This window comes from Furipterus horrens, unplaced genomic scaffold (genome assembly GCF_987537825.1).
Source record: "Furipterus horrens unplaced genomic scaffold, mFurHor1.1.pri manual_scaffold_4, whole genome shotgun sequence".
Lineage (NCBI taxonomy): Eukaryota > Metazoa > Chordata > Mammalia > Chiroptera > Furipteridae > Furipterus > Furipterus horrens.
The window spans coordinates 8,689,753-8,711,126 of record NW_028327174.1 but is presented as its reverse complement, the minus strand read 5'-3'; the positions used below and the strand labels follow the sequence as shown (position 1 = coordinate 8,711,126).

Below are 21,374 nucleotides of genomic sequence, written 5' to 3'. Positions count from 1 at the left end.
TTATCTTCCTGATGGTAAATGGAATTTGTTTCTGCCGTGACATTCATCCTTTAGATTGTACTGTGTTGCACTTGCTGTGAGCGCCTGCAGCATGGGGGCTGAGTCCTCCTCCGCTTTGAAGTCCTGATTCCTAGCCCCAGACGGCCCCAGAGAGGCACTCACATGCCAGCCCACTGAGGTCAGGTGCGCATTTGCCATGCTGGGGCTGGAGAGAATATTCCAGCCTTAGGAATAGTTCCTGAGCAAAGGGAATCTCCTGCCTCCTGCAGGACTCAGGGTGGGGGAGGCAGATAAGAGAGAGGCTCCAAGTTCTCACTCTTGGCATGAGAAGATGGAGTCTTGGACTGTCCTCGGTGTAGCAATGTGGCAAAGAGGAAGGATGTGGGATCGATTGGGTCAGGCCACCCCAGGCCCGTTTCCCACCACCTCTTGGGCCTCAGTTTCCTCGTGTGTGAAATGGGAACAACAATCCCTCCCTCGGTGGGCATGGGGAGGATTAAATGTGGGTGGAGCATCGGGCAGCCTGGGGCACTGAGGGATGGATGCCAAGCTGCCTCCCTGTTGGGAGGCTGAGGGAGGCAGCAGACCAGAGAGAGACAGCTCCGTGCCTCTGATGACCCAGTAAGCTGGCGGAAGGTGGGGAATCAGCTCACCCCCAATTAATAATTAGCACCTGTGTAACAGAGGTGTCCTAGCTCACAGGAGGTGCTCCTGTCAGCAGCTGTGTGTGGCCAGCTGGCTCAGAGAGGGAGGCAGGGAGCAGTGGACCCACCAGACTCAGGGTGAACTCCAGTGGGCATTCTCCACGGGTGAGGTCACCGCCTCTGATGCCCTGGGGCTGCCTGAGTCACAGGCGCACTGAGCCAGCTCTAGAGCAGGAGGGGTGGTGGCAGGGCCAGGACACAGAGCCAAATGTAACTCTCAGCCTGGTACAGGGACAGAGCCCTTCCCAGGGTGGGTGCTGTGGTCCTTATCTTGGAAGCCTGGTGTTTCCTGTTTAAGATGTAGCTTAGGAGTAGGGGGAAGCTGGGAGGAGGGGGAAAGCAAGGTGATAAGACTTCTTGAACTGCTCCTAGGTACCAGGAGGCTTCTACGGCTCCGCCATTTCATGGGCTCCCAGGTTGGCAGCCACTGCCTGCACACCACTGTGGAGTTCCCAGTGGTGATCCCCAGCTTCCAAAGGGCTGTCGGGAGGTGGCCAAAGAAGCGGGGCTCCTTGCAACCAGCAGCCCAGGTTTCCAATGGAGCTGCAGAAGCCAGCCCTGGGTCAGGCCACCAGGCAGCAGAGAAGAACTGCAGCAGCTGCCTGGAAGCCTTGCTTGTCCCACGGAGTCCTTGCCAGCCGCTGACATGGCCCCAACATTGTTCTCTGGATGCTCCCAGCCCACGGCGCACACATCAGGGATTTCCAGAGGCCTGGCCAGAACTACATTCACTTTCCGGAGAGGTTTCCCCTCCGGCGACTGGAATGGGCACAGAGCAGGACCCGGCCCCCTGCGCTGGGCAGGGACTGCTGGGAACAGCACTGGCCCCAGCTCTGTCAACATCGTGTCCTGACCCCAGAGACTGCCCTCCTCACTTACCTCTCCTGAAGCCGAGGGCAGAAAAGGCTGACTCATTTTCATTTCCCGGCTGGCTGAAGTCAGGGCACTTGGCTTCCAGTCCCTTTCACAAGCACACCGTGACCTGGGCATGTCATCCCCTTTCTGTGCCCTTATGAGGGAGACTGGAAGATACCTACGGTCACTTCAGGCTCTGCCACTGGTCCAGGAGTGACCCGCGGCCCCTTGCTCTGCCGCCTTAGAGCAGCAGCTTTGGAGGAAGGGCCTGGTCTGTTGTTTTCCTCTTGGGCTCTGTGTGCTGAAAAGTGGCTCACAGTATTCATCCGAATGCTTCTAAGGACCACTGATGCTCCTCAGTGATGACCATTCCTGTCTGAAGTGGCGGCTCTGTCATTCTGCTGACATCACATGCGTTCAGTGTGCACCCCTGTGAAGTGGGGAGAACTCTTGGCCAACAGAGGCATGGTGGGGACCAGAGCAGGGGACACCAGCGCAGCAAACGCAAGCGCCCACCCCCACCTGCTGCCCCCAGGCCAGCTGGATACACTCCATAGTGGAATAAGTATCCAGAGGCAACACCCTAGAACGTCTAGGGGCTCAGGGAGCCTGTGACCCCTTTCCCCAGCTTTCATGTGTCTGTGCTGCGGAGGGTTTGAGGTTGGTCCCCCTGCCTGTCCCCACAATGGGATCTCCAAGCCCTGCACCTGCATTGCCAAACCTTCTACAGGCTCGGGAGCCCGGAGTGGCACCCACAGGGCAACAGTGGGGCCATGATCAGAGCCAGCAGCGTCCTGGTGAGTTCAGCACCACGGAACTAATCAAATGGAATCACCTGGGGGACTCTGTGCTCACAGCCGGTGACTCACGCCAGAAGCAGCCTCATGGGCAGTCACCAGCTTGTCTTGCACTGCAGCACACCTTTTAGGGAAAGGGAGCTTGGGAGACCTGCCTCTGGCTGCCAGGCCTTTGCCGGGGCTTCTCCACACCTGCCCGGGGGCAGAGAGGCCAGATCCCCACCTGGGTTCAAATCTGGCATCGTCACTTTTTAGATGTGACCTTGGGCAAGTCAAGTTCTCTGAACCAGTTTCTTCACCTGTAATATGGAAATAACACTTGTCTCACAAGAGAGGAATTAAATGAGGTAATGAGTGTAGAAATTGCTTGGCAAAGGGCACCTTTTAAGGAGTGGCAGTGGGGTATAGTGGAAAGGGCCCAGGCTTGGGAGTCAGGGTGCCTTGGCTCTGAATTCTGGCCCCACCCCTTCCTTTCAGGGTGTCTTTTGAGAGCTTGGCCTCAATGCCTCTCCTGTAAAATAAGCTGACACTGCCTCGTCAGCTAGTTGTGGGATTAATTTTGCAAGATGATGGGGGAGGCTTAGGAGCAGGGACCAGCCTGCCTGGCTTTGAACACCAGCCCAGAGTGGCTCTCCCGTGTAAAGGGGCACAATGAGTGTTAACGCTCCCCTGGTGGGGTTGCTGGGGCTGAGGTGCTTAGCACAGGCCCGGCACCCAGGAAGTGCTCAGAGCACTGGCTGTCCTCTGCTTGGACACATGACTTTTTCCCCACGAGTGCCAATTGCGGCTTTATTGCCTCCCCACGCCCCTCCACAGCCTCTGAGAGATCCCGGCCCGAGGTCTTTCAGAGGCCACAGGCCCCCCTTTTGAAGCCACCCCACTCTCCTGATTGTCACAGCAGGCTTCCCAAGGCAGTCCTTGGGCAGAGCCCCAGAGACCCCAGAGTAACTCAGGCAGTTCCAACAGGGACAGGTGAGCCACTGAGAACAATGCACACAGCAGTGACACAGCACCCCAGGGCCAAGGGCAAGGGTGCCAGGAAACCTCTGCTGTCAATTGAGTACATGTGGCTCCCGGGAAGCTGGCACCTGTCAGGGCAGCCAAGCCAAAGGGCAACCCAAGCCCAGGAGGGAGGTGAGGGCAGGCTTCTCGGCTGGTGAGCCGGGCCCCTAGGTGGGCAGACCCTGTAGCACGGAATGCCCAGGCTTCATGCGGGAGCGGCCATGTGCCAGGCAGGAGAGGAAGCCCCAGGAGGATCAAAGGGAGCAGCTGTAACAGCCCAGGCTAGAAACCCTGGCTCTGTGCCCATGCGCCTCAGCGTTCCCATCTGTATAATGGGACAACAAACAGCCTCTTGCCTTAAGTGTGAAGGTGTCCCCAGAACAGTGGCCGTCACTGACAAGTATTAATGCCAAGAGGGCTGGTTAGCGGCAAGCAGGTGGTAGAAAGTTGGAGAAACAGTGGGAGCAGCCCAGCCTGGGCAGGGGTCACAAGGGCTCCCCAAGCCCAGACAGAACGGAAACTGTCAACAGCGCAAACCTGTTTTATTGGTCTGGTTTGTTCACAGTGAGTCTCCTGCTCCGAGACCCACAGGCCAGCAAATGGTGCGGGAGGGAGGTGTCTGGAGACTTCCAGAGTCCAGAGTCTGCAGGACTCCCCCAGCCCAATGCTTGTTCACTGCCCTTGTGCCTGGGAGGAAAGAAGGGAGGTGGCTCTTTGGGGGTGGGGGTGGGAGTGGCTCTACAGTAATTTAGTGTGGGGCCCAGGGTCTGCTCTTCACAGCAGGAGGTAGAAGGGATCACATAAAGTTCTTTATTACAGACCTACAAAAAATGAGAATTACATACTACTCTCCCTTGTTTGGGTTTCCTTTTACAAAACAACAGCAGAAAAGAAAAACGAAGAAAGCAGATGGGCCAGGCACCGGGGTCAGGATCGGAAGGGACTGGGAAGACGAGGGCCAAGCCATTGCTGCAGGGACAGCAGTGCCGTGGGCTGGCCCGGGGCTCTCTCCGAGCATCTTGGGAGAATGACGGCAGCCCTGGAGGGAGCGGGCACAGAGAGAGTGGGTGGGAGACAGCTGTCCCCAGATCTGCAGCAGCACCATTCCTCTGGCGGCCACTCTGGCAGTCAGCCGGGCCGGAAGCACTGAGGATCCACACTGGGAGGCCTGGTATCCACAGCATGGGCCCTCGGGGGCCAGACAGAAGGGGAGGAGGCGGAAAGGGCCTGCACAGAAGGACTCTGAGTTCTATTGGGGTCCCTCCTGGGACCCTGGGGCCCCAACGGGCAAGGGCAATTGGGGCTCTTCCCTGCTTGTCAGCCAATCAGCTTCTTCAGAAAGGCCTCCAGCTGGTCCTCATCTTTGATGCCCACAAACTTGTCCACCACGTCCCCATTCTTGATGGCCAGCACAGTGGGCACAGCTGACACCTAGATGGAGGGGACAAGGGAGGCCAAGGCATTCAGAGGTGATGTGAACTCTTCAACTGACATTCCCAAGCCTTTGTGGGGAAGCCTGGTGGCTTATGCAGGGCAATGACGGCCCAAAAACCATGGGCGGGACCCCTTCTCTGGTGCAGGGGTACTGCAGGGCCTGGAGGTCCGCCCCTGGAGAAACTTTTCCATTGTGGGCTCCCAGAAGTACCTTCCTCCCCCAGCCACATGACTGACTCACTGGCCCAGTGGTTTGGCTGGAATGGCAGGAGATTAAAATAACCCACACAGCTGCAGGCCAGGGCTGGGGGGCAGGGCAGCACTGAGGGGCTAAGAGAACATTCCGAGGGGCAGTCCCACACAGGGGAGACACCAGGAGATGGAAGAGTCTGAATTCTGGCTCTGCCACTCACTGGCAGGGGCCCCGGCCAGGCCACACCTCCTTCAGAGCTGCACTGCCCTCTGCCATGAACCAGGCGCGGGTAGTATATACCTTGATTTGGGATGGCTCAGGATAGGGATTAAAGGGTCACATATAAAGCTGAGCGTTTAGGAGCGCTGACTCTGGAGCTGGCTGACTGTGTCCTGGGTGCTATGGGCAAGATGCTTCATACTCTTAGGTATCAGTGTTATCATCTGCAAATCGGAGATACTAACAGGACTTATATTAGAGGGTATACGGGTTGAATGAAATCAGGCTTGCAAACTCTCAGCACGGCACTCTGCACCTGGCAGGGCGGTCAACACGTTAGAACCTGGCAGGGCCGTCAACACGTTAGAACCTGGCAGGGTGCCTGACACACAGCGGGCACGCCACAGATGGTGGCTGGAGCGCAGGTCGGGAAGCCTAACACAGGGCCCCAGGAGAGCCGCCTTCGCTCAATGCCGTGATGGTGAACGGGGTCCAGAAAGTCACTGTCTTGTACTGGACAGTGTGGGGGGAGGGCTCAGTAATATGTGATCTGATGTTTATTTATAATGGAGGCTGGAGACAACATTCTTGGCCTATGAAGCATCTTCTCAGGCTCCCTCAGGGGACATGTACAGATTGCATGCTATGTAAATAAGGCCCACGGCACTCTGGCACTGAGCATTTTCTGTTCCCTGGGCTCCTTGCCTGTCACTGGTGGCCACTTGAAAAAAATATATAAACAGAACAAGATAAACACACTTTTCTTACACACAAGTTAACTACAAAGTAACAATAGTGATTTAGACAAACACACCAGGTCCTCACATATCCTGAGTGCTGTCCCACCCGTGACTCATCTGGAGGAGCCAGTCTTAGGTTTACAATGCTTCAGCTGTACACATGGCAGTTACACAGAAAGAACCGCAGGCCACCCAGAGACTTCATGGGGCAGGCCTTGCACCCCTCTCCCAGTGGGCTCTGGAGACAAAGACAGCAAGTAAGATGACAGTCCCTGTCCTTGTTAGTGTCTTAAAGCCCCTTCAAGGGCCATCCTGGGGCTGATGTGGGTGGCATGTGTGGGCAGACGCATAGGGCAATGGGCTGACTACACAGGTCACTGGTTCTGGTCCTTGTCATTCTCGACTCTGGCATGGACGCCTGCATGAGGTGCAAGAGGCCAGCACGTGGCTGGAGCAGTCTCCAGGCAGAAACTCGCTCCAGGACGCACCAGGACCCACTGCACCGCACGGTTTGATGGCAAGATGACAGGGCCGGTCTTTGTTCTTTGGCCCCCTCTAGTGGTCCGTGAAGGAAGCGGCCTCAAGTCTGGCAACTCTCAAGTACTAGCCAACTCTGCCCTTGTCCTCTGTTTCTTAATAGAAACAAGAGCTGTATGTCATTGGATGAGCAACGACCTAATTGTTTTTACGTGTCCTCTAAGGAGAACTGTATCCTGACTGAGGTAGCCTGGGGTGGACTCAGTTTTCCTCGAGAACTCCAGATGAGTGAGTCCTGTTATGACCACACTTGTGTAAACCCACACACGTGCCCGCACACGCAGATATATGCAGCAGCTGGGTGCACAGTACACGTGCCACGACTGTATTTTCATGACAACCAAGGTCTAGTCATTACGATCAAATTACACCGTACTTCATCCCAAGAACAAGGAACTGGAGGTCAATACCGAGTCCCTGCAGGGCTATGAAGCCCTGGTAGAGAAGCAGCATTAAAAGGATGCCATGCTTCAGCTGAGAAACGCCAAATGCTTCGTAAATGCCTTTCAGATAAAGGAGGATTCTTGGAAAAACTGTATTGAAAAAATCAAATCCAACCATATGACTTTCTGGAAAAGGCAACAATTCTATAGAGTCGGGAAAAAGGTCAGTGGTTGCCCAGGGTTCATGGGAGGAGGGAAGAAAAGGGAGAGCCCCGGGGAGTCTTAGGGTGGTGAGGCTGCTCTGTATGATGCTGCAAGAGGGGGGACAGTCACCACGTATTTGTACACGCCAGTAAGATGTGCACCACCAAGAGTGCACCTCTTGCCCTGGCTGGTGTGGCCCAGTGGATTGAGCACTGGCCTGCAAACCGACAGGTTGCTGGTTCGATTCCCCATCAGGGCACTCAGGGCACATGCCTGGGTTGCAGGCTAGGTCCCCAGTTGGGGATGCATGAGAGGCAACCACACTTTGATGCTTCTCTCCCTCTCTTTCTCTCTCCCTTCTCCTCTCTCTAAAAGTAAATAAATAAAATCTTAAAAAAAAAAAAAAAAAAGAGTGCACCTCTCACTGACAGGCAGCCGGGGCCGCTGACAGCGGATGAGAAGGGCCTTTATAGGAACACCATGGCCCCACGGCCAGCCCAGGGCTTTAGAACCTTTGCTCCTTGATATCTGGTCTCAGACTCCCCAGTGGCATCACCTGGAAGCTGGTTAGAAATGCAGAATGGTGGACCCTTCTGGACCTATTGAATCACAGTCTGCTTTTCAACATCCTGGGTCACACCCTGGCTGGTGTGGCTCAGTGGATAGACTGGGTGCAGGCTAGGGTTCCGCTTGGGGGTGTGGAAGAGGCAACTGATCAATGTTTCGCTCTCTTTTTCTCTCTCTTCCTCTCTAAAAATAAATAAATAAGTAAAATCTTAAAAAAAAAAATCCCAGATCATATTCATGTTTGAGAAGCACTGATTTAGTACACTTTCAAAATGGGGGGATATATTAATGACTGAAGTATATAGTACATTCCTGCTATGAAATATTATTACTCAATGAACTGTCTATGAAGTTATATGGAACATTGAGAAGGAAAAATGGAAACAAAAAACCCAAACGAGGTACCCCAAATGCTGGCAGTGGCTGTGTTTGGGTGGTCAGACTACAGGTGACTCCCCACCTTGTAGCTGCTCCGCTGTTTCCTAATGCTTTTTAAAGAGCGCTCTGTAAGGTGAGGAAGTAACGGTAGAACCCCAAGGGTGAGGTCAGGAGCAGAAGCCTCAGAGGAAAGCGTAAGGGCTTGAGGGGCCGCATCCGCATCTGGACCCACAATTCCCCCCTAGCTGGCAGGCTCTGAATGATCTGGAATGCCCAGCCATTCTGTGGGAACCCAGGAGCCAGGTAGGGGCAGGGGTGCAGGGGGGCAGAGAGTTCTCCCGCCCCTAAGCCAGGGCAGTGCAGCCGGGGCCGGGGGTGGCCTCGGACACCGGAACCCCATGGCCTTGAGTGACTTTCCCTTCCCTCTCCTTTGGGCGACGGTGAAATTCCACGGTGGGCTGTTACTGAAGCATAAAAAGTGGGAGTGAGGGGAGGGGCATTCGTGTGAGGAAGAAGACCACCCATCTCGAGGGTGTGCTGGCCCAGGCGGCTGTCGGGAGAGCTCGCGAAGAGGTGCCTAATTCCCTGCACGTAATTTTAAGCAGTTTCTCCAGCAAGTTACTCAACATTTGGAAAAGCACTTCAGGCCTTGGAGGAAGCTAACCCAGGAGGTACTACGGATCGCTTAGCTGAAACGTCTTCCTCAGGCTCTCTTCCAAAAGAACAGGTGTGAAGGAAGGAACAAAAGGGCTGGGGGAGGGGTCAGGAAGCATCCCTGCTGGAGCTTCCTAAGCCTGCAAGGACATCTGCCCAGGGCTTGGCAAAACAAGGAGGTTGGGATTAGGCGACTGGGCCCAGCAGCCTTGGGGTCTTTCTGCGTGACTCATGCGTGCTATCTGGACTGTGGAGAGGGAGGAGGGAGATCTTGTAAGAGCACTCGCCACTCCGCACATTTTCTAGGCTTAACACAGGACTTTGGTGACCAGCCCTACATCACCAGGCCCCCTGGAATGCAGGTGGGTGGGCTTGGGAACTCCCGCCCCCCCACTGCGGCCACCGTTGGAGGGACTGGGTTACTCTTCTTTGCATCTGCACCGGTTACCACAGTTCCTGGCGGATGGCTGGCGCTCAGGGTGTGTCTGCTGAGGTCCCACTGGCTGGGGCGAAAGCGGGTCGGGCAGTGCCAGGAGGGAGCCTAACCCATCTTAGATCTGCCCATCACCCTAGCTGGGTCCAGATATTTCAAGAGAAACAAATCTGGGTTTTCATGTGAAATCTTCTGAGTTTTAAATACCAACATCTGGTATTTTAAAAAAGCACTTCAAGAGCCAGTCTAAACCTGTCATTGGGCTGGATTTGGCCCAAAGGCCACCAGGGGCCACCATGGCCCTGTAATAACACGATCCTTAGCATGACTTTCCCAGCTGCCTGCTCTCATTCCTTGCTCCACCCTGCACTGCAGCCATCCAGCTACAATGGAACCCTCCCCTTTCTGTTAACTACAGGGGTCTCCAGGTCCAGAGAATGCCCCCACTTCCCACACATTTCTTGTTCCTCTTCCTCCATCATGCTCTGCTCCCCAGGCCCTGCTATTCTGTGAGCAAACCCGGGAGACCCTGACCTCGGGGCCTTTGCATTTGATGTCTGCTCCGCCCGGACTGCTCTTCCAAACAGCTGTGTGGTTCACTTCCTACTCCCAGGTCTTAGTCAGATGTCAGCTTCTCATCCAGTGTCCCTAGGCGACCCTTTTAAAAATGAAACCCTTCCCAGCCCCATGCTCAGCACCCCCACCCCTTCTTCCTGATTTATTCCTATACCGTCTATGGCCACTTCAGCGCTACAATGACAGTTAGAGTATTTGCAATGGTGACCAACGCCTACAAAGCCTCAAATGTGTACCCCCTGATCCTTTCGAGAAAAGTCTGCCAACCCTGATCTAAAATACCAGAATGCAGGCTCCATGAAGACAGGATTTTGTCAGTTTTGTTCATGGCCATATCCTCAGCACCAAGTCACAGCGCCTGGCATTTAAGGGGCTCTCAGTAAATAACTGCTGAATGAACACACACGCACAGCAAACCATCAGACGCAGCACATCCTGTGTACGCCGCGCTCTCAGCCACTCCTTCGTGCATCACTCACGGCTCCCCTCAGAGGGTCCCTCTAACGGGATGCCTTCCCTGTCCCCGCCACCCCCACCCCCCCATACAAGCAGTGTCTTCTTTTGTGCATCTCTTCCCTCGGCTCCTCTCACCCTACGTTGCAATGATCTGTCTACTTGTTCCTTCCCACGAGACTAAGAGCTGCTTGGGGACAAGGAGCTCATCCGCTCTGGGCCAGAGTCACGAATGCTTGGCACACCGCAGGGTTCTCAAACGACTGCTGACTGAACGTGCGGATGAATGAATTCAGGAAGGAAAGAATGAACCAATGTCCTGAGATACAGAGACCCACCTGGTGTTTTGGGTCATGCATTCCAGTTCCTACAGGTGGTAAAGAGAGACATGTGGCTCAGAGGGTTGATGGAGCCACCTCTGTAAAGTGCTTTGAACCCCTGATAGTTCTAGAAAAACCAAGACACCTCCCCTTACTGGCCATCTGGTGGCCCCAAGACATCCATCTCCTGCACCAGCTGTCCTGTGGCCCCAAGCATCCCCCAGACCAACTGCCCCCTGACAATCCCCTGCCAATCCATACCTCATACTCTATGGCGAGGTCTGTGTGGTCATCAATATCCACCTTGGCCATCACCACCTTCCCATGCTGCTTGGCCACCACCTTCTCTAACCTTGGCCCCAGAATCTTGCAGGGGCCACACCACCTTGGAAGGGGAGAAAGGAAGCATCCCGTCACAAAAGCGCTCACCAACTGACCTATGGTCTCCCCAGAACATGCCCTTGACCCACACCTTTCTGAGGGACCTTTTGCCCTTATTAACTCTGTTGACAGTGTTTGAATATTAACCTTTAATGTTGACATGCTAAATGCTAATGCCAGGAGACTGCAACTGGGGAATTCTCACAGGTCCCTAACTTCTAAAACACTGGCCTCCGACTCTTATAAAGGTTATTTCACTTTCTTCAACATATCTAAAAGAAACGTATCATCATAGAGAATACAGGATTTGAAGTTGAAATGTTTAGGCTCAAAGACAGGCTCCCCACCAACCAGCTGATTGTTCTGGGGTCTAGTTCCCTCATTTGGAAAAGAGAGGCCACGCTTTTCAGAGCTGTGATGAAAAACCAGCTAAGGCAACGTGGATAGAGACGCTTTGTAAGCTACGGAATTACTTCAGACACCTCACTGACTCGGAACTAAAGGAGGAGAAACCAATGGCGAGGCAGTGTCTGCAACACGCCAGCCACTGCACCAGGCCCTGCCCAGCTTTTCCTGCGCAGAACCTTCTGTGCTGCAAAGGAAAATAAAATCGAGAAACTGGGGCTCATACAAGTTAAGCAACTTGTGCAGCATCGCGGAGCTGGTGAGAAGCACAGCTGGGACCGCGACCCAAGGCTGTGCTCCAAGCGTCTTCTTTCCGGCCCAGGCCGCTCTGCGCTCCCCAGGCCCCGCGTCCACGGGTAGCGCTACACTGAACACACGTGTTTCCCTCTAGGTGGTACGCTTCCAAGAGCAGGGTGTCAACCCTGGGTATGTGGCATTAAGGACAGTGCCTGGCACTGAATGAACAGACTCAAACACTGCTTCCTTGTCGGAGAAGAAAATGAAGCAGCATCCCATTTACCATCCACTTTGGAGGCCCTCTCTGGAGTGCTCACTATACCAGCAGAGCAGAACAGCTTTGCCTTCCACGACTCCCTGGCTGCTGACTCCTGTTTTATCTTCAGTCTTTAAAACGCCTTCCATTCAGAGATTTCAATTAATGAGCTGACAACACCTAAAATCCCAGTCTGCAAGACCTTATCTCCTATTACACACGAGAGGGAAGCACAAGGACATCAAATGGCCTGCGCAGGGTGACAGGGTGAGTCACAGAAAGAACAGGAAAGAAAGCAAAAGAACAGAAAACCTCCCAACTTGTAACTCGGGCTACACCGGTTCCTTCTAGAATGTCTTGTTCTGAGGGGTTCGTCCAGTTTTTTTTCTGCATAGCCAGGCATCTAGCCAGGCCCCAAAGGTCTGGAAATGAGGAAGGCCGGGCTAAAAGTTAGTAGGCCACAGGCATTTAAACATTCTGAAAACAGACTCATACAGCACCGAAAAGACACTCCTGCCCGCTCTCCGCCCGCTCAGGCGCCACCGTGGTGGCACTGAAAACTTTTAGCCAGCCCTTTCCAGTTTGGGTGGCAGCGTGTGAAAAAAAAACAAAACTTGATCTGCAGAGCCAGGAACTGGTATACATCAAAAGCCAGACGAAGCCATAGTTATACTTTTCCTGCTTTGGTCCAAGCCGAAGATGACTCTGAGCCATTTGGGCCGTGAAATACAGAACACCAGTGTTTCCCAGCACTAACGGGAGCTTTAAAGACTGTTTACTGGTCTGTCTCCTACCAGACTCCACTCAGTCTTTTGAGAGCAGGGCTTGGGTCTTCCCAGTATTTGTAGTGAGTCTATGCGTGAGAAGCACCCACTGCGGTACTGAGACATAAACTGTCTATCAAAAATACGTGAACAAGTGACACCCCAGTCTCCTCCTGGACCCCAGAACTCACTGTGCATGAAAATCCACCACCACTGGTGTCTCACTGTTGACAACTCGGTCTTGAAAGTCAGTTCCATCCTGGATGTTAAAGGTCGTTGGACAGACTCTGGTGGTGTATAATGACCGGGCTGGGCAGGGTGTTGCTGTCAGGTCACCGGGACTGCACTGCGGGGTCTGCAGAGCCCTGGAGGTGTGGGGCGCCCACCGACCTTGAGGGGGCTTCCTGGAGATGACGGAGGCCAGGAACCTCCTCAGGAGAAGTCGCTGAGCCATCTGTGAGGGGAGGAGGCAGGAAGAGCTTCAGCAGAGCACAGGAAGTCAACACACCAGAGGAAGAAAGGTATTTGGGAATATTGGGGGAGTCGAGGTTCAGGCTGGAGGCAAAATGCCCGGGAATGAAGAAACTTTCTGGGGTCAAGGTGAGCGAAGAATCAAAGGGTAGAAGGAACTGGAAACCAGGACAGGAAAAATGGGTTGACAACCCAAAAGACATCAAGATACCGGTGGAATTACAACAGAAGAAAGGGAGGCAGGAACCCATATTTACCGGGCACCTGCTAACAATTAAGCGTCATGTCAGTCACCGGTGCCTGACACTATACTAAACGGAAAGGAAGACAAAACACGCTGGGCGCTTAATGTGCTAAGGGCCAAGTGCCTTACCGACATTATAATCCGCCCAGATCAACTTCTGAGAAAGTTGCTACAGTATTGCCCGTATTACCGATAAGGAGTCCGAGGCTCAGAGAAGCTGTAGCACGTCCCAAGTAACCCAACTATTGCATGAGAGTCTACACTGAAAGCCTAGGCCGTCTGCAAAGTCCTTCCTCTATCAACTACTTTTTCAAAAAGTATTTTAATGGGACATTAAGGAAAATGGGGGGCTGTCAAAGATCAGGAAAGAGGAACCACAACAATTCAAGGAGGAACTAAAAAGCACAGAAACAGGTGTGTGGGGAGTAACGAAAAAACGGGACGCATGTGTAGAGGGAAATGGGGAAATAGGGCGCCACCAGGGACCCCGGCTCTCCAGAGGGCACGTCCTCCCACGCGGGGTCTCCGCCCACTCGGCCGCCCACCCCCGCAGAAACGCGCCCGCAGCCTCGTGCCACCCCTGCGGGCCTCCTACCTCCCTGCAGCGCGAGCGGAGGTGTGCACGGCCCGGCCCGCCCCGCCTGTCAAGGGCACTTCGGCCGTCACTTCCTTAGAGGAGGGTCTTGATCGTCACTTCCGGGGACAGGCACCCTGGAGCACGTCTCTACAACTGGGGGTCGGCTCGGATTTCCGCCAATGGGGATGGCGGGGAAAGACAGCTAAAGGGGCGGGGCCTCAGTTAGGGATCTGAAAAGAGCGGTGCACCGGGAGACGGTGCCTTCCCGGAATAGGGAGGGCGGGCCCTTGGGGAGGGACCGGAAGGGGGCGGGGCCAGGAGGAGGGTCCGGAAGAGGAGGTGAAAGGAGGCGGAAGCACGAGGGAAGCACTGTAGGGCGAGGAGGGAGGAAGGGCGGTGTGATTCTGAGGTTGACACACTCAGCCTGCTTCCAACTCAACCTGCACTGCCCATCCCTGTGCCTCAGTCATGGTCTTCCCAAAACTCCTAGACATGCTGGAAGGTTCTTTCCTTACATTTTACAGATGTGGAAGTTACGCTCCTAAAAAGGGATAGTTCCCGTTAAGGGGCAAAAGACCCCGACTAGGAGTCAAGAGGTCGCTTTTTGGCGCTTGTCTGCAGCACACAGCTGGATGATCTCGCGGGTTGGGGCAAGTCAGCCTGCCCCTGGGGCCTCAGTTTCCCAGTATGTGACATGAAGGACTGGGCTTGTCATGCACCTCTTTTGAGCTGCTGGGGAACCGGGCGCCAGACGGTGGTGATACTCGGAAGGCCTGCCTCTGAGGCCCCGGGTAGAGTGTGGTGACCTGTGAACCTTGGGCCCGGGCCTTCCCTTCACACTAGGGATTCAGAGCTAGTCACCCCAGTATGTCCTGTGGTATGTGAATTGTTTTGAGCCAAGGACAATTTAAACCTCAGGCTCAGGAGTGACATCGGCCCCTCCCTTTAACCTAGAAGAACTTGACTTAGAGGCCTTGCTCATAATTAGAGATTATCAGTGATAATTTTTTTTTTTGTCCTAGCTACATGACAGGGCAAACTTCTGTTTACTAAACATCTGTTCTTATCATTTTGCAATGACCCTTTGAAGCCTTCAAGGCACCTTACTTCATCCCTAGTTCAGAATGTCATATTTTCATGTTCTCTTCCTGTCTCTGAACCTGTCATGTATGTGGGGTTCCCATGTGTATGTATGAAATTTGGTTATTTTATCTTGATAATATGACTCATGTCTATTTGATTATTAGACCAACCAAAAGAACCTTGAGAACAGAGGAGACTTTGTGGGTCTGCTACAACACCTATTGTCACTGTCCCAGGCTGGGGGTCACAGCCACCTCTTGTCTGCCCTGCACCATGTACAACCACTCATGGCCTCTTATGGTTCTATGAATACATCGATGTGTTTTTTTCCCCCTCCTTGCCTTTGCTTAATTTGAAATGCTTTTTTCTCTTTCCAGTTGGTAGAACGCCTATATTACTCATAACCTCTTCTTTCGAGGGGGGACTCAAATGTTGAAAAATGTAGTTTCAGGTGACAGCTAATAAGCTTAGTAATCAATGTATGTAAAAAGCAATTGTTTCAGGAATGGAAGGTATAACCCACCTTGACTCCAGACCATAAGCAGTTCCCCCTTTGTGCCTCAGGAGGACTGCACGTGATCAAGGTGGTATCTGAGCCATTGTGCTCCAGGGTGAGATGACCACCGCCCAGGACACAAAGACCACCGCCCAGGACACAGATGAAAGAATGTTGCAGCCTTTATTTGATTAATTCCCCCCCCCCCTGAATTCCAAACCCCTTACCTACACTTTTCTTCTCCTTATAAAAAGTGTCCGTTTATAATGGAATTTAAGACAGCCTGTTAGGGTACAAACCCGCTGTCTTCTCAGATCGCCCACCACCTGAATAAAGCGCCCCTGAAGATTCAATCCCTGTCTCTGCTTACTGGGCCTGGTAGGTGACAGGCAGCGCAGACACCGGCTTTTCCGGTTTCACCCTGAGCAGCAGTAATTGCTTCCTTCTCTCTAGTGTTTTGTTCATAACTCTTACATAACGCTACACCATATGTTCCCTAAAAGTAGGGATTTGTAGTTTTTATCTGACTCCATATGCCAGGCACCAACCTGATCCAGTGCTTCACTCAGAGGATGTTCCATAAATGCTTATTAAGCCCCGACTGGTGTGGCTCAGTGGGTTGGGCGTCATCCCACAAACCGAAAGTTTACCAATTTGATTCTGGCAGCCACAGCTTCGCAGGGATCTTCTTCCGGGATGAGGCGAGGGAATACTTGGGATAGGCCCACATCTCCTGGCCACCAGCAGCCATGTGAGCCTTCTACTTAACAAAGCCCCTTGTTCATCGCAGGCAGGAGAGTAGGTGAGGGCATGGGCCGGCATGGCCCTCTTTGCCCTATCTGACCTATTGCTTTTGCCTCTGTCCCTAACTGATTAACTGGACTGGAGCCAACGGTGGTGATCCACAGAGAGACCCCAGTAACCCTGGCTGGGTGGCTCAGTTGGTTGGAGCATCGTTCCATACACCAAGAGGTTGCAGGTTTGCTTCCCAGTCAGGGCACATACTTAAGCTGTGGGTTCATTCCCTGATCAGGGTGCATACCGGAGGCCACTGATTGATGCCTGTCTCTCTCTCTCCCTCCCTCTCTCAAATCAATAAACATATCCTTGAACCAGGATTTAAAAAAAAAAAGTATACCTATTTCTTTTTTTGTCAGATTGGCAAAAAATATATTTTTTGATGTGCCACGGAGTTTTAGTAATTGGTTTATGTGTGCCCTGAGAAGAAAGAGGTTGAAAATTGCTGCTCTAAACTGCTGCTTCTTCCAGGCATAGCCCCGGGGAACTGCCAGCCAATCTAGGCCAGCAGAGGGCAACGCGGGCTCCGACGCTGCTGCCGCTGGTGGCGGGGCAGTCAGCGGTGGATGTGAGCAGACGCTCCCAGAAGGTGGCAGTGTGGTTCTTTCGGCCTCCACCACGGCGGGCCAGGGAAGCTGGGCATATTCTCCGGGCATGGGCTCCCCCCTCAGGCCTGCAGGCCCGATCACAGGGCTTAGGGTGCTTCTTCCTGACGGCGGATTAGAGGATTTCATGACTGGAGGGAGACACCTTAAAAAAAAAAAACAAATAGTGCCGACAGTGGCGGTAGGCCACCCAGTCTAAGCTGATAGTGGGTGTTGCTCCTACAGTATCTTTGTTTCCAGTTTCCATCTGGATAATTTTTTTTTAATGCTGTTTCAGAACAATTGGGACTATGGCTTATGTTTTGCAATTCATGAAGTTGGTTTCATGTTCTGGTGTGATTCACGTTCTCTTGTGTTCCCAGCAGTGCCCCGTCATCCCTTTCTGAACACAAAGAAAGACTTGGCACTGGGACGGTAACATAACCCTTAGTTCAGAGACTGGTGACTGCTTTGGTCTGCAGTGGTACACCTGGAGTGTCATGGCTGTGATGCAGGTGGGCGTAGGCTGTCGCCCACCCTTGCCCACCCCACTGCAAGGCCAGTGCCCCCAGTGGGCACATGCGGCTGGCGCAGCAGTGCCTAGGGCTCATTCCAGATCCCGCCCCCTGTTGGCGTGAGGTTCCTCAATGTGTTTCTGATTCTGCTGCGGGTGGGGTGGGGTGGGGGACAGTCTGCAGCTGTGAGAGGCTGGGGAAGGGAGAAAGGGAAGGACCCTTCCTCTTTTCACCCCTCACCCTCTGGCTTGCTCTTCCTCCCCACCCTGGAACAGGAGGCAGCTGTGGGTTAGGAAAATGAGAGCCCTGGGCCCAGAATTGAAACTACTCCTTCAACAGGCTCAGCTCCTAGCCCACTGAGTGCCCTCGGGCAAGTCAGTCAGCCCTGTGGCGTGGCTGCCCATCTCTATGATACTCCAACAATGCTTACCATACAGAAAGGTGAGGAACTTTCCTGGTAATGAAATAATGGGCAGCACATCTGTGCTTCCTTCCACGTGCCTCACTGTCCTAGCACGTTTCCTACTAACTCCTCACGGTAAGCAAAATGCCGTTATTAGTCACATTTTACAAATGAGAAAAACCGGGGTCCTGAAAGGATAAATAACTTAGCCTGGACCATGAATCCTTCAAAAGACAGGGCTGGGACTGAAACCCAGGCAGACTGGTGCCAGAAAGTGTATGCTTAACGCAGCTCTACTATTTCTTTAATATTATCTGTAAATACCCTTTAATGTAAATACTAGTCTTATAGGTTCTGCTGGACGTGCAAATCACAGACCTGTGCAGGGAAGGCAGGCCTCGGGTGTGCTGTGTTAACTCTATGGAGCCCAGGTTGCTGAACACGTGGGCTTTGGGTTCAGATGGACCTAGGTTTGAATCCTGCCTCTGCTACTTACATGCAAAATGATGTAATGGGGCTGGCAGTGTGTATAAGGTTGGCCAAAAAGTCTGTTTAGTATTTTCCATAAAATAAAAAAACACATTTTTCATTTTCTTCAATAAGTATTGATCTGGATATTTTGAATATGTCGATTGTCTCCTGCTATTGGCTTCTAGTGGGTAGAGGCCAGGGGTGCTGCTAAACATCTTCCAATGCATAAGACAGCCCCACAGAAAAGAATTGTTTGGCCAAATATCAGTAGTACCAAGAAACTTGGATCAGTCACAGCACCTTCTCCATACACTGCACAAATCTTTTTTTGCATTTCAGTTGTGTTTTTACCTTTCTTGAAATAATAAAGCATAATATATCAAAAATGTTGTGTATTTTCTTCCATCTTCAATATTAAAATGGCTGCACAAAAATTCACCAATTTTGATAAGCTTTTTTTAAATGCACGCTGATATGACAGTTGTCACAATACAATCTAACAAAATTGTTTCGAATGAAGTTAAAAACAACTAAGCACTACTAGAGCCATCATATGGAAAAAACTAGACAAACTTTTTGGCCAACTCAATACCTCAGACACTGTTTACAGATGTGCAAATCAAGTCTTAGAGAGGTCATGTGACTTACCAGAGGCACACAGCTAGTAGGAGGCAAGGGCAGGTTCACATCCAGATCTTCTTTTTACAGGTTTGAGTTTTTCCCATTGACCTGCAAGGATGTGGTGGGGCTAGGTCTGAGGATAAGTATATTTGTCTTTATTTGTGAAAGTGTCACTGGCAAAAGTTACAGTGAGGTCCAATGAATAAAAGTGACTTATTTTTTTAAGCCTCTGCTTCTTTATGTATAAAATTGGGCTAATACTGTAATAATTTTTACCAGTATCCTAGGGTTATGGTGAAGGATTAAATGGAATAATGCCAGGAAAGGGCCTATAGTAAGTGCTCTTAGATTTCAACCTAGAAATTCATTGAGGTTTGCTTTATGGCCCAGTGTGTGATCTGTCTTTGTGAATGCGCCATTGAACTTGGAGAGAACAATTCTATGGTTGCCAGTGGCTTGTTCAGTAAATGTTAGGTCAAGTTGGTTGAGGGTATGTTATTTAGATTCTGTCTTTACTAATTTTTCTGTCTAGCTGATCTATTAATTGCTGAGAGAGGGACGTTAAAACTAAGTATGATTGTGAATTTATCTGTTTCTTCCTTTAAGTCTGTCAATTTCTGCTTCATCTTTTTTGAAGCTTTGTTATTAGGCTCCTACACATTTATGACTATTATGTCTTCCTGATGTATTGACTGTGTTGTCATTATGAAATGTCTCTCGTTAACTCTGGCAAGTCTACTTTATCGGATATTTATAGAACCCTTCCAACTTTCTTATGATCACTGGTTGTCTGATAGATCTTTTTCAATCCTTTTACTGTCAGCCTATCTGGGACTTTATAAGTAAGCACAACTTTTATAGGTGGCACATAGTTGGGCCCTTTTTTATACATTTTGACAATCTCTTCCTTTGTATTGGAGTGTCTACTTTGTTTACAATAATGTAATTATTGATATGCTTTGATTTAGGCCTACAATTTCACTGTCTTCTGTTTGTTCTATATATCTTTTATTCTTCTGTTATTCCTTTCCAGATTTATTTTGGATTAATGGAATATGTATTTTTAGAATTTCAATTTTAATTTATCTATTGGTTCCTTAGCTATACATCTTTGTGTTATATTTTTCAGTGGCTACTGTAGGGATTACGATATACATTCTTAGTGTTCCAGAGTCAATTCACAGTAAATCTTGTGCACATCAAGTAATGTAAGAACCCTGCAACTAGAACTTTCTTGTCTTTTATGCTACGTTGTCATATGTGCTGCATCTATAGGCTAAGGACCCTATAATATGTTATTTTTGGCTTTAAACTGTCATATATATGTTTTAAAGAAATTGAAATAAAATACAGTCTTTAATAATTACCCATACACTTGCCCTTTCCAGAGCTATTCCAATTCTTTTTTTTTTTTAAACTTGTGAGCATTTAATGAACTTCTCTCCATGTGGCTTCAAGCTACCAGGACACAGCCCCCATCCCCGCCACCCCATTAATCTTCTCCTCAGCTCTTCTGCTGATGAATTTGGCCTTCACAATGACAGGCTGCTTTGGGAGCTTTCCTTCCCCAGGACTTTGTAGTAGCCCGATCGCACCACATCGATGACAGGAGCAGCTTCATCCTTGTTTTTGGCAGCGTTTATCTGTCTACTCACCGACCAAGGTCCACAGTTTATCAATGACAGTGGGGCAGAAGCTCTGCTTCCTCCTTAAGTGGCAATGCCTCACACCAATGTTCCCAAAGTAACCTGGGCGGTATTTGTTGGAGCTGATCCTGTGATGATACAAGCCACCAACCAGCATTACCTTGGCTCCCAGGGGCGTCGTGGCCGTGGCTCATGTGGCCATGGCTCTCGTGGCCCCGAAGTTTGAGTCTTTCTCAGCCTGGATGGCCTGTTGGTGGCCAAGATGCAAGGTTCTTCGATTCTTGAAGAGATCCAGGTTTTCAAATGACATCATTTCCTTTCTTCCTATAGAACTTACTTTCGCATTTCTTATAGTTCAGGTCTGCTGGAAATCAGTTATCCTCATTCTTGTTTATGTAAAAATGTCTTTATTTGCCTGGGTTTTCGAAGAATATTTTAATTGCATAAGGAATTCTGGATTGATAATTTTTCCTCCTTTCCTATTAGGACTTTAAAGGTTTCATTCCACTGTTTTCCAGCTTCCTTTGCTTCCAGTGAGATGTTTTGTTGTTCCATGTGTGGAAAATGTTATTTTTCTCTAGAAGCTTCCAAGGCTTTTTCTTTATCTTTGATTTCCCGTGTTTTATATAATGTGCTGCAGTTGCTTGGGGTTCACTAAGATTTATCTAAATTTATCTCTTTAACCAAATTTGGGGAAAGTTAGGACATTATTTCCTCAAAATGTTTTTCTGTTCCATTAGCTCTTTTTTTTTTTTTTTCTCTTCTGGAACATATATTACAGCTTTTTATATTGTCCCACAGATCACTTGGGCACTTTGCTTTCTCAGTACTATTATTCTGTGTCCTTCAGGTCAGGTGATTTTTATTGGTATATTGTTAAATTCATTGATACTTTCTTCTATCATCTCCTATATGCTGTTAAACCCATCTAACGAACTTTTAATTTAAGATATTGCATTTTTGTTCTAGAATT

General features: G+C 50.9%; 1 protein-coding gene across 1 annotated transcript; it reads right to left on the bottom strand.

Moving 5' to 3' along the window:
• Positions 1 to 3,883: 3,883 nt before the first annotated feature.
• TXN2 (thioredoxin 2) lies at positions 3,884 to 13,889 on the bottom strand. The gene is made up of 4 exons (XM_090272507.1): positions 13,803 to 13,889; positions 12,684 to 12,946; positions 10,711 to 10,834; positions 3,884 to 4,789 (listed from the first exon to the last, which is right to left on the bottom strand). The coding sequence occupies exons 2-4, from the start codon at positions 12,944 to 12,946 to the stop codon at positions 4,676 to 4,678; spliced, it is 501 nt and encodes a 166-aa protein (XP_090128633.1). The 5' UTR covers positions 13,803 to 13,889; the 3' UTR covers positions 3,884 to 4,675.
• Between the last annotated feature and the right edge of the window lie 7,485 nt (positions 13,890 to 21,374).